Source organism: Petaurus breviceps, unplaced genomic scaffold, assembly GCF_028583685.1.
Source record: "Petaurus breviceps papuanus isolate PSGF00001 unplaced genomic scaffold, PetGlider_PUasm1.0 90700, whole genome shotgun sequence".
In the NCBI taxonomy this organism is placed as follows: Eukaryota; Metazoa; Chordata; class Mammalia; order Diprotodontia; family Petauridae; genus Petaurus; species Petaurus breviceps.
This window is the reverse complement of record NW_027187315.1, coordinates 5191592-5205179: the sequence shown is the minus strand read 5'-3', so window position 1 is coordinate 5205179 and position 13588 is coordinate 5191592. Positions and strand designations below refer to the sequence as shown.

Sequence of the window (13588 nt, the reverse complement as noted above, 5' to 3'; positions counted from 1 at the left end):
TCGTTTTGCTATAGACAAATTTGAGTCTCTTTCTAAAATACTTTCCTTTGATATTTTGGTGTTTTCATTTTCTTTATTTAAATCAAATTTCTGTCATAAAAGTATGCCATTTTGTCTTAAAGGAGATTTTTTTTTAATTCCTTAGGTACACTTCATGTAGGTGATGAAATCCGAGAAATAAATGGTATCAGCGTAGCAAACCAAACAGTGGAACAGCTGCAAAAAATGCTTGTAAGTAAATAATTATCTGTTTTGAGATTGGAGACAGAGAGGTATAGAGATTATTTTCAACTTCACAAAATCACATATTCTTTTTACCGACAGAGTGTCTCTAGTAGCTTTCATCAATGTGGACTTTGACTTTCATATCAACAGATACTTGATAAGTGGTTCTCATCTAAGAGAACATAGAAACATTTATTCTTCCTGAACATTTTCATCTTCAGTATTCCCTCTGCATCCTTGTTTCACTGCGCAAAAACAGAAAGACCACTTTGCCAATATGTTGTACTTGCACATTATTTACTGACTCCATTTTCCTGCCATGAATGTTATAGAAAATCTCTTTTATGATTCTAGATTGATGATTATGGCTCGCTTGCTCACACAGAGGCCAGTCCAATAGAAGACCTCAGCACCTCATGCCTGAACTATTTCCTAACCTTACCCTTCCTCATCCTCCTGAAGCACCGGTCTGACCATGTCATCCTCTTCTCAGCAAAATCGAGTGGCTCCCTCCTACTGCCTCGATCAAATATAAAATTCTCTATTTAGCATTTAAAGCCCTTCACAGCCCAGCCCCTTCCCACCTTTCCAGTCTTCTCACACTTTAGTCCCCTCCTTGTATTCTATACGTGTCCATTTACTGTTCCTCATATGTGACCCTCCAGCTCACGACTCGGTGCCTTTTCCCTGCTGGTCTTCCATACCTGGAATGCTCTGCCTTCTTAATTCTGCCTCCTGGCTTCCTTCAGTACCCATCTCAGATCCCTTCTGCAAAGGGCCTTTCCCAGCCCCCTCTCCACTGTCATCCCTCCCCCTACTCCCTTTCCTTTGAGGTTACCTTCAGTTTGCCCAGTGTATATCTTATGTATATAGTTATGGCGTGCTGTCTTCCAATGTTGGCTTCTTAAGTGCAGGAAAGATGTTTTTAACTTTTTTTTTTTGTATCCCCACTGCTTAGCATAGTGCTTAGAACATGATAAATGTTTAATAAATTCTGGTTGACTAACTGAGTACATATTGGTTATAGTCAACTGAATCACAGAAAGAAGTTTGATTATTCTGTGAGACTGGGGGTAAGGTAAACTTCATTTTTAGCCATCCATACTCAAAGTTTATGAGAGAGGAAGATAGAAATTGGCTCCCAGATCAGTTTCTTTAAAAACTATCAAGTGGCCTTATCTTTCTAACTCTACTTAAAAACATATGCCATCTCTTCCCCGCCCCCCCCATACCCTTCATGATGACATTCCTTCACTTGAATATGTTATTGTATGAAAGTCAGGAATAATCAAAAAGTGACATAAAAAGTATCATACAGTGCATTAATGCTATAGCACATTACATGCAATTTTATGTGATTAGTTCCCTTATGACCATTTTATTTCTGCTTTTAGAAAATTTTAATACTAACAAGTGTCTGTAGCAGATTTTATCTGACATTTTGGGTCACTTCTTTAAATTAGTTATGATTATAACCTCCTATCTATCATGTCATTGTTTACCTGAGGAAATAAAATGTTACTTAGATCATTTGAGGTCCTTTTCCAAGAAACCACCTGACTGAATTTAAGAGCTCTCTCTTTACTCTTGTTAACATAAAAAACTTAGTTTTTATATTCATAGGATACAATGTAAACTAGAATTTTTCACCACTTCATTTTTTATTATAGATTGCAACTATAATCTACACTGAGGCCTTCATTGACTATCTCACAGATGTTAAGTAGTTTCTTAGGGTGGTTGTTTTCCTGCAACATTTATTTGAAAAGAAAAAAACACCCTTTATTTTCCAGAGGGAAATGCGGGGGAGTATTACCTTCAAGATTGTGCCAAGTTACCGCACTCAATCTTCATCCTGTGAGGTAATGAACCTAATGAACCATTCCCATTTCTTCTCAGTCCTGTAACTAACTGCCTGCTGATGGCTGAATGTTATTGCTTTCTGGTAAATTGTTTCTGCCTGTGCTGTTAGATCACGCACACCAATTTTACAACAAAGATAACGGAACAGAGGAGTGGGTCCCACCCGACTACCCAGTGCAAGCTCCATATGGATTTCGTCAGCACCTTGACTAATGCTTTGCAACCTAAAGTCTAAAATAAAGGGAGAGAATCCTTATGTAATGATTTGGTGTCTATGGAAAAAAAGATAGATTCTCAGAGAAAGAATTAAGATCATAATTGCAGTAACATTTCCAGGAAGAACTTTTCACTTCCCTCTTAAATATTCATAAGTAGTTCTTCTTTCCAAGAACGTGAGAAGTGATTTCATAATGTAAAAAGTTGACTTGAGATTCTATTTTAGTTTCAGGAGTTTTATTCAAATAATTATGACAATTCTTATTTAATAGTTTGCATATGTAATACTAACTTTATGACTTAAAACTACTAAGAGAAGATAAATATATATAGGCCTTTTGTGGATTTGCTTAAAAAGTAGTTTTATAATGTTTATGAAAAATTATATTTGCTAAAGTAGTTCCTATGTATGATGTTAATCTAGTTTTAGTCTGTTTATTGAATAAAATGAAAAGCTTGACTTTTAAAGAGGATGTTTTTCATATTTAGGAATACAGGCTGACATAAATTATGTAAATGGTACCAGTCTTCATATTACACATTCATTTAGTTTGACTCCTTCACATTGGGATTTTTTTTTAATTTGTAAATATATGTGTACATTGGTATGAAGTCTGCATTCGTAAAGTTAGTTTTTAAATGGTCAACTTATTGGAAGTTATTTGGAAAATTGAATTTGTACATCGGAATTTGAGGGAATAATGTTATTTCTGCTCTTTTCTCTTAAATCCTATAAATTACACAAGAAAAAAAGTCAAAGGACTTAATATTTTACTCCAAGGTATCTAAAAGGAATTGTGTATATATAGTGTATCTTCTTCCTGTAGATTTTAGTGAGGCAGAAACACATTTATTAGAAGCAGATGTAGTATAGGTTCTACCATGTTAGGTCTTGAGCTCCTCATGGTGGCTGCTCTTGGAACTCCAATTAAGGGTATATCCCCAAAGATTAAAAACAAATCCAGCATTCTATGTAGAACTTGATGTTCAGAAGTAAACAGTATGGATGGGTAGGAAAATGTAAAAACATATAAGTAATTTTAAATATTCTAGAGAAACTAAAGTGTTTATGAAAAGATACTTTTAGTTGTTACTATAGTATTATCAAAGTTTGGGAGTTTTATGTCCATTACCACTGAGATGCAACAATAGGTGTCATAAGTTCAAAATTCTGGACCTCTAAGAAAAAAGACTTCTTCCTTAGAGACCCATTCCTTTTGGCACACAGTCTCTCTCCCTTTCCACCACCTCCACTTTCCCTCTCCCCAAACACACAAGCACACATGCACACATAATTTTGTAGTCTCTGTGTCTTCCTAGGGATTCTGTAGGTTTGGTAGTTATCGCTCCTGTTTTAAAAAGTGACAGAAATTATCTTTGAAATATTCTCAGATATGAAACTTGCTAACTTTTCATTACTGAAAACATTAAAAAAATAACAAAACCAGATTTATTTAATGAGCTTTTCCTCCACTTGCTTTGTCCTCTTCTGTTTCATTCGGTGTTCAAGAAAACGAGTGTCTGTAAAATGAGCAGGAAAGGTCCTGAGGATAATTCTAAGTGTGGTAACTTTGTATGTAAGAGTGATCAATAGGACAAAGCAGTATTAGCATAGGTGAACTTTACTTCTGGGAGCTTTAGCAACAGAAGAACACATTAATAGAACTGGAAATATTAATCAGTCTGCTAATTTTTTAAAAGAGTGCTCCTACTTCTCTTTACCCTTATTCATTCATAAAAATTGATATTGTGTTTGAGGGGGATTCTGAGGAAGCTGAAATATTGCCAGTATTTTCCAAGTTCAAAACATTTTCAGGAGTCAGCGTGCCTTGACATTGAAGGATCTCAGTACTCACGCAGTCTCCTTCTTAATGCATTAGCTCCTCATATCTAACATCCTTAGCACAATAGTCACAGCACAACAGGTTTGCTTTTCAATTGTGCTTGTTGGGCTTTTAATCTCTGTCGCTTTCCTGGGTATCTGGAAATATTAAGGAAATCAAATGTCATAGAATGTTGAAGAATAAAATGAGTGGGTTAATGAATGAGGTCTTCATTTACTTGAAAAAATTGTAATCTTCATTTTTGTAACATCAGCTCATGATCTACAAAATTATGCAAATCTGTGTGGAAATGCTGTAGATAAAACCTCCTGAAAATGGTTGTCAGGTTGTGGTTGTAACTGTTCATGTAAATATCTGTGCTCCTGTGATAGTGTTGTGTTAATGAACCTTGTGTCTTATTTCAGAGAGATTCCCCCTCTACCTCCAGACAGTCCCCAGCTAATGGTCATAGCAGCACCAACAATTCTGTTTCGGTAAGACCTCTAGTTACACACAGCAAAAGTGTGAAAGTTTTGTTGGTGCTCACCTGCTCACTGTTCTAGTCATATGTGTTCAGTGGGAATATTGTCCTTCTGCTAATGTACAGAGGCCACGACAACTCCAGCATGGTTTTCTTCTGGAAAATGTTTCATCATTTTCTTCTCACTTTAAAAAAAAAAGACTATAGTGAGCATTCAAAGAACTATAACGTGCCCCAGTTGTAGACATTCCAAAAATGTTCCTAGCCTACCCCCTGGTATTATTTTTCTGAAACCTAAGCAAAGGCTTTTCATTTTTTTCAGTTTTTTTTAAACAAATAAAAAAACAAGTACGTTGCAGAGCAGACATTTTTGGGTGTTCTCATATTTTGAAGTTTTATGCTTTGAAAGATAATTCACAAATGTACATTAGTTTCCGCTATCTAAGTTTACGAATTGGTGTGCCCTCTGCTGCTGTGACACGTGCACAATTTTTGTGAACTATGAGCCTTGCCTGGATATGAAAAGCAAAAGGAGTTGGCTTCAGATTGCACTATAAGCCAAGCTGTCATCACATCTTTAACACAAAGTACTTTATATTCCATGTGTACTTGGGGAACAGAGATACTGTAGATGTTAGTGTTTCTTAAAAAAAAAAAACTGTCATAAAATTTGGAATGGTTTATATTAAGTACTTTAAGGTATGTAGTAATTGTAGGTAGCAACACATACTTTATATAATAATGTTGTTGCTACCAAACATCTAGTTTTGAATACTTAGCACTCCAATAATGCAGTTTAAATGTCTTCAGATATATCAACATCTATATAAAATTTGCAAATAAAATGTAAAATGACAATTTAGAAATAATCTCAGTTGCATGGTACTCATATTAAGGCATTGTGAAGAAAAAGAATTATGGAAGATAATTAAATTTTTGTAAACTTTTTTTGAACTTTCAAAATAGACATAGGCTATGCAATTATTTATGGCACATCTAATATTTAATACCTTTCATATTATAAAAATCAATGTAGATATTGAATTTTCTTAAAACCCAATAGATTACCATTACTGAGTTGAAAAGGGCAATAATCTTTTCTTTCATTTCTTATTTTTTAATTTTTATCCAAAGGGGGAAGGTGGAATTTCAGTTGCAGGTGCTTTTGTGTTGAAGATGCTGAATTTTTCCTAAAACACATTTTCTGTCTGCTTAAACTTACCTGCTTTCTTCAAGCTTGCTACTAAATGGCCTGGGTTTTATTTCTTCATTAAATAAAGTGTTTCTGAGAAATACTTCATACTTAAAATATAAATCTGGCTTGTGTTTTACCATTTTATAACTAACAGAACACACAAATTACCTTGTGCTCTTGAAACTAAAATGAAAAATTTTCACCTGGGTTGGCTTTATTCTACAGGACTTGCCATCAACTACCCAACCAAAAGGACGACAGGTGAATAGACATCCTCTGTAGAAACTTTTCTAAACTTAGTTGCTAATAGCCAGTCCCTTCTTATTCTTTTCCATCCCATATTCTTTGCATAATGGTCTATAACATTTAAGCTTTAAAAGCTGGTGTCATTTCATCTTAACACATTATACATGAACTAGTTCTTTACATGAGTTTTTTATGTACATGTATGTAACTTTGATCGTTATTGTAATGTCAACCTGACGTTTGGTATTTCTGATTAAGAATTCAGCCTTGTATATTGACTTTTGAGGTGGAAATGAAATTAAATCCTATGTTTGAATACAGTGGTAAACAGTGTATAAGACTGAAAACACTAAGCAGGGGAAATTGCTAAAGCATTCATTGATTGAAACCTAAGTTGTTTTCTTATGTTGAAAAGGGGGTTTTAAAAGCCCTTTGGAAATAGAAAATAAAAATAAGAATTAAAGACACCCCACCTTCTGTACTAGGCCAGAGTCAGCAGGGCAAAGATTCAAAATTGTCTTTCTTAACAGTTTTACAATCATGACAAATGCCCCAAATATGCTATTGCTAGTGCTTACCACCAGAAAAACCATTTTCCAGTTGCCAGCACTTAAAAGGATACAGCATTTTAAGTATAGATATAGAGTCTGGCTATTTTTACAGGCTGAATTTCTGAGAAGCAAACTTTAAAATCATGAAATAGTCAGATTGGTTTTACAGTGACCTACCCATTAACATTTTGGTGTCATTACCCAAGTTACAGCTTTGTTGGATTTTCATTTGAGATTTAATAATAAATAATGGAATTATAAAAATGTTTCATATAAATTGAAAACTGACATTTCATCCATGGTATAATCATGTAAATTCTTTGTCTTAAAGACTTCACCTTCTTAATAAAATTCTCTGAAAGTGACCCCTTAGTAAAGTATACTGAGACAGTAGTTTTATGAGTACTTGAATCCCAGAATTTATTTTTCTTATTAATTCCTTTTCTAATTAAGTCTGTTACCTAACTTGAAGTACTTGCATTTTAACATCCCTAGGGAAAAGTTGTCATTGTGCACCTTTATCATATGCCAGCCATGTAGTTACAGTAGTTAGGGCCTCTAGGTGGCACGGTGGATAGAGCTCTGAGCCTGCAGTCAGGAAGACTCATCTTCCTGAGTTCAAAACTAGCCTCATAAACTTACTAGCTGTGTGACCCTGGGCAAGTCCCTTAGCCCTGTTTGCTTCAGTTCCTCATATATGAAATGAACTGGAGAAGGAAATGGCAAACCACTTTAGTATCCTTGCCAAGAAAACCCCAAAATGGGGTCATGAAGTGTTGGACACAACTGATCAACAAAAAAATTCCTTATATATTTTTCTATTTCTAAAATGCTGTCCTTATGTGTTGTCTACTTGATTTAACAGGATTCACTAGACAAACCTACCACATGATCCCATTAGAAGTAATAAGTGCAACACCTTTACAGATAATGAAATCAAAGCGCAGGCGGGGGGTAAATGTGTTGCCCAAAGATACACAAGTAATAAGTTGCAGATTCAGGATTCAAAATTAGGACTAGCCCTCCATGTCAGCCCCATTTTTCACAGAATCATGCTACCTTCCATAGTTTCTCTCTGCATTAGAAACTCAGCTCTCAAGCTATGTAGCCTAAGGATGTTTCAGGGGCTACACTGGCACCTCCAAAAAGAGATAACTGAAAAAAATCTGTCCACCCACCAGAAAAGCAAAATACTACAAGGAACCACACCTTGAATTATATTTATGTTTTAACTTTAGTATCTGGAAACACTTCTAGTTCTGATGTGATTATAGCCTACAATTTCTGCTACTATGTAGGATGAATTGAACTTGAGAGTATATGGGTAAAGTGAATATTACTAAGAAGTATCATTTGTTTTAATATTCATATCATTAAAATATATTTAGGCTTAAAAATAAGTTTAATTAAAAATCCTTCTAAGTATTTAAAAACCCTTCTCCCTATAACTTAAGACTTATTCCATTAAGGGTAACACATAAATTAAATATTCAATAAAGGAAAACTTTCATTATGCCTGAATGGTTAAATGTTTATAAAATGTAATAGCATTAAACTGAGAAAGTTTCTATTTGCTAGTTTTAGAACCTTTAGGTATTAAATATAATATAATAGGGGTAATCAGGTCCTGATCATCCATATTAAAATACTGTCACTTAATTTCTGGTTTTAGATATTTTCTGTTCTTCATTTTCATCTGTCATTTTTACTTTCATCTTTTTAGTTTCTTTTTGTTTTTTAAGTGTTATGTGATTACTAGAAGAATATTCCATGGCACCCTCTTACAAAATCTTATTTTGTAGATCTATGTAAGAGCACAATTTGAATATGACCCAGCAAAGGATGACCTCATTCCCTGCAAGGAAGCTGGTATCCGATTTAGAGTCGGTGACATTATCCAGATTATTAGTAAGGATGACCACAATTGGTGGCAGGGTAAACTGGAGAACTCCAAAAACGGTACTGCAGGTCTCATTCCTTCTCCTGAACTTCAAGAATGGTATGTTTTTGTTTTCTGTTCAAAGAAAGCCATATGTTTCACTTTTGGCCCTGTTTATAAATTTGGTGTACTATATATAACATATTTGGTTATATGTACTTTTGCCTCACTGACCAAATAAGGTTTAGGTTAGGATTTTAAGGAATCCAGATCTGCAGCATCCTATCAGTCCCTTACAGATGAATTGGAGAATTCATCATTTTTATGACTATCTCAAAATTTTTTGACCACTTATTATAGACCCTTTAATTATACACTGCTTCTCTTTCATGTTCCCCCTTATTAAAAACCACATATTTATTATGAGTCTAGGTCATTCAAAATGTTTAGGTTTAAAATATATTTTGCCCTCAGGATAATCAAATTCTTTTCTTTGTGCTTACCAGTTTTGTCAAAAGTGTATTTTGTATTGAAAAGAATCAGAATTATAGACAATGAACAACTGGATAAGCAAAGTGAATTTTTAGTTTTTATATATTCTGAACCTCTGCAAAAGGAAGGTTGACAATGTAAAATGCAAACTCCACATACAGTCTGTTATTACTATTGTTACCTGTTTATATAGTGCATATTACCTAACATGCGTTTGGAAAAATACTACTTGCTTTACCTGCATTAGTCCTATTGCACTCTGCCAATAAGTTGCAAGTAAGAAGATAATTTAGTGCTTCTTAGTTTCCCCCTCCTAAAAAAAATTCAAACCTTTCTACACTTGCCTAAGAGGATTGTTATTTTTTAATTCTTTAATCATCTCCAACTCTTCTTGCTCTAAGTCTGTTCATAGACCCAGAGAGTACTCAGTCATTTTTTGATAAATTGGTTCATTTGACTGTTTTGTGGTTCCCAGGTTATTGAACAGCCTCTTCACTTTCTCTGTAAGGTGTAAAAGTCTTACACCTTAAGGACTTTTCATAGTCAAATGTAGTGGCAGTATTAGCAACTCAGTTTGCAAGAATATAAATGAAATCATGAACATGGTAGCTAGGAACATGGTTTCTAATTAAGTGCATTAGTCATGTTTTTACTGCTACCCACGTTTGTGAAATTTTTTTAAATGTCATATCATAAGCATAATATTAAATCATTCTGTGGACTCCAGACATTTTTCTACCAATCAGATCATTCACCTAAACAATGTTATAGTTGTTTTAAGAGCCCTGATAACTATTTTTATTAATGATAATAGCTTATAGTTTCATGAAATCTTTTTTTTTTAAACCTTGAAGAAAGCCTCTTTAGGCACTGCTAACATGTGCTTTTGAGGTAGAGTTTAAGGAATATTTAAAGAAAAACAGTGTCCAGCAGTGACACCATGTAAGAAACACTTTGCCACTGGAAGTTCTGTTAGAGCATAAATGCTATACATTTTGTATAGCAAAACCTTAGGGGTTTTTTTTAATGTTAAGGAGAAGATTCATATATGGGTATTATTTCCAGTACAAATGGACAGTAGAAATTACTGATTATATGATGAATATGACTGTGATCTACTGAGCAAGTGTTCAGTTTTCTTATTAAGACCAAGTGACTGTAGGTCATAATTGTTGTTTTTAAGTATATCCCTGTTTATATTTTTCTGTTAAAGGATCCCATTTTATAGAAGCATTCCATGTTAAGAGATAGCCTAAACTCAAACCATACAATATTTTGTAAATGTGGAGCTGAGAACATTTTCTTCTGGGATCTAAATCTGATTTTTAAAGGACTCAAGAACTGAAATCTTAGGAGTTCATGAGTCATACTCTAGTAATAACTTAAAGGACCCTGCATAGATGGATGGCACTACCATGTTTGCCCAGTCCTTCAATTAAATATGTAATTCTGCAGGTTTTTCTGAAATGCAGTTAGTCTCACAAACTCAATATTTGGGAAAAAATGTTAATGCCTACTGGGATGTCTTATGTAGGCATTAGCCACATGTTAACATGCCAAGAACTCTAACAGAATACAATCAATTCATAGTTATCCACTTAATGGATAAGTTACAGAAAATTTTTATTCCGGATCATGTATGATTCTCCATGTTATAATACATACTTTGCTCCTTCTCTTCCAAGGAGATTCACACTTGTTTTAATATTAGCCTAAGCTAAAAGCATAATTAGGAAACTTTCATAGTATACATCTTATACCTTCTAAATTGAATTATTTAAACTATGAGCAAGATAATCTATAACTTAATGAATTTTAGTTTTAATTTGATTTTACACAAAGAATAAATACCAGTATATCATATACCCCTTAAATAATATCTTTTTTTTTCAGCAATATTTATGCCAGAATAAACCTCTATGCTAAATTTTCTTTCTCTTTCTGTGTCAGGAGAGTAGCTTGTATTGCCATGGAGAAGACCAAACAGGAGCAGCAAGCTAGCTGCACTTGGTTTGGAAAGAAGAAGAAGCAGTACAAAGATAAATATTTAGCAAAGCACAATGCAGGTAAGAAAGAGTATAGCTATCACTAAAATCATGTCAATTGTAAACCTTATCCAGATTAAATTCAGTTTTTCAGCCCCAGCCCGGATAACTAAAATGCCTTATGTGGGATGTTAGGCCATTTTTCAGAAAACTTGTGTCCAATTATATTTTCTAGTTATGTGGAAAAGTCTCATTTAGCTTCATTGAAGAAAAATACCAGTTTGTGGAAGGGGGTGTCACAGCAGTTAGTTATATTGTTTGTAAATATTAATGAAACTATACCACAGACATATAATGTAGTAGTCTGAATCTTTCCTTTCAGGTTAACCCACTTCTTAGAAATATCCCCTCCAAAGAAGCCATTCTTTCAGATTCCCAGTCCCCTGGCTCTTCTGTATAAATCATTCTTGTCCTTTGATTTTGTTAAAGTACTTACTGTATTTGGGAGAAAGTGAGCTCCACAATGTTCAGTCTCATACACCTGAAAGTTTGGTTTCCATTTTGAAAGAGAATTGAGCAGGTGTAACTTTTTTAAGCAGATTATATAAATTGACTTGTTTTTCTGTAGTCCTTCATTGCTTTAAAGAACACTAGAGTACTTTGCAAGCCTTCTCTTCGCCATAGTAGTTGTATGTTATATAGGATTATATGAAACATTCGGCTTTTTAGACTTATATATATATATATGTCCAGATTTGCAACTAAAACAAATACGTGTTTGATTGTAGCATAATAATTAAATTCCCATTACAATGACAAAATATATTCACCTAAAAGAAAGTGCAAAACGACATAAAGAATGGAATTTTATTTTCAGTGCTTATGTATTAGTAACCCATTCTAATGAGGAAATTGTTATGAGGAATTAATGTTGACATAAGATTTTTTCCCAAGGTTTCAGAAATTCTTACATATTAAATGTATAACAGTAATGCCTAAGTGAATCCAATAATCCTTTTCCATAAGAATACAGTGTTTCTCATACTTAACATAATATGAACTGTATTGTGCTCTGTTAAAATGTAATATGTTGTTCCCATACTACTTATTCAGCAAGGAAAATTATTAAGGACTCTTAAGAGTTTATTTCTTACTCAGAAATTAGCAGTGTCCATTGGGGATAGCATGTGTAAGAGATATGCCTTCATAATTTAATTTGAAATTTGAAGGTTTTTTTCCTTCACTTTAGCTACCCTGCACTGAATTTTTTTTGCTTTTTTTTGGAGGGCAATTGGGGTTAAGTGACTTGCCCAAGGTCACACGGTTAGTTTTTGTGTTGTGTCTGAGGCCGGATTTGAACCCAGGTCCTCCTAACTCCAGGGCTGTTGATCCATTCACTGCGCCCGCTACCTGCCCCTACCCTGCATTGATTTTTATTTTCAACAGTTCAGTTCACCGTTTGTTAAGCAACTACCTTGTGCTCGGTGAGTGTCTTGAATGTAGCTGCTGCATACGGAGCAAAAGATTCTTACCTTGGGTTTGAGTGCTTTGTAGCAATATTTGGTAGCAATATTGCAAGACAGAATGAATGTAATCTAATCATTCTTCATTTTAAATATTTGAGTAATATTAGTTGAAGTCCTAAAGAATCAAAATCTCAGTTTGTTTCAGTGAAATACTTGACCCAAACTATATTGTTGACTCTGTTTTCATAGACTTTTTACCAGTTCACAAGAAGCAGTTTTGAAATCAATAATTTTTTAAAGTTACATTGTAATGCTTAAAAACAATGTAAATGCAAAATTTTTATTAAAATACCATTGTGATTAATTTAGGAAGCAAGCATTGTCAATTCATCCTCAGTTCACACAGTTAAATGCACAACAAATGAAGGGTATACGGAGTAGAGTACTAAATTGCCAAGTGTTCTCAAATCTGGGCTATGAAAAAAAGAAACCAATAAAGTAAGTTAAATATGAATTGAAAATGGGGCAGCCAGATGGCACAGTGAGTAAGAGCGCCAGCCCCAGAGTCGGGAGACCTGGGGTCGGTTCTGGCCTCAGATACTTAACACCCACACAAAATAACTGGCCGTGTAACCTTGAGCAAGTTACTTAACCCCAATTGCTTAATATATATATATGTCTTAACTCCATGATTTTTTAAATTGTTTGGAGTATTCTTTTGGAAGTTGTGAAACATTATTTTAATGAAAGACAAAACAGCCAGGAATTTTCCCTTCCTCCCGTGTTCCCCTTCCCCTGTTTACTAACCTCCTCCCTAGCAATCCTCTCATGATAGATAGTAGAGCACCTTTCCTCACCCCTGAAAATAGATGAAACTCCTAAAGTCCCCAGGGAGGTGAGATGGTGACAGAAGAACACTTTCAAAGCCAGACCCAAGGTTATGTTGAGCCTTGAGGTATACATGTATGAGATTTCTTTTGCTGGGGATTTTTTTTTTAATTACAAACTATTAAAAAATACTATAATCTCAGATTTAAAAGCCACCTTTCAGCTCTCTGGCCTGGCATATTACCCAATAAGTATGATGATAATTTAAATTTGTATAGTACTTTGTTGGAAAGACTTGACATCAGAAGATATGGGTTCTGCTTCCATATCAGCCATTT

At 34.2% G+C, this 13588-nt stretch overlaps 1 protein-coding gene across 12 annotated transcripts in view; it reads left to right on the top strand.

Moving 5' to 3' along the window:
* The window catches only part of CASK (calcium/calmodulin dependent serine protein kinase), a 490128-nt gene that overhangs the window by 442948 nt on the left and 33592 nt on the right, over positions 1 to 13588 (top strand). For 5 of the 12 annotated variants that reach the window (XM_069065716.1, XM_069065725.1, XM_069065718.1 and 2 more), the window contains 6 exons: positions 146 to 231; positions 2019 to 2087; positions 4553 to 4621; positions 6029 to 6064; positions 8403 to 8599; positions 10922 to 11037. In XM_069065716.1, coding sequence (XP_068921817.1) covers positions 146 to 231; positions 2019 to 2087; positions 4553 to 4621; positions 6029 to 6064; positions 8403 to 8599; positions 10922 to 11037 — 573 coding nt within the window. The remainder of the gene's footprint in view (positions 1 to 145; positions 232 to 2018; positions 2088 to 4552; positions 4622 to 6028; positions 6065 to 8402; positions 8600 to 10921; positions 11038 to 13588) is intronic. The other 7 variants (XM_069065722.1, XM_069065720.1, XM_069065721.1 and 4 more) reach the window with 3 other exon arrangements.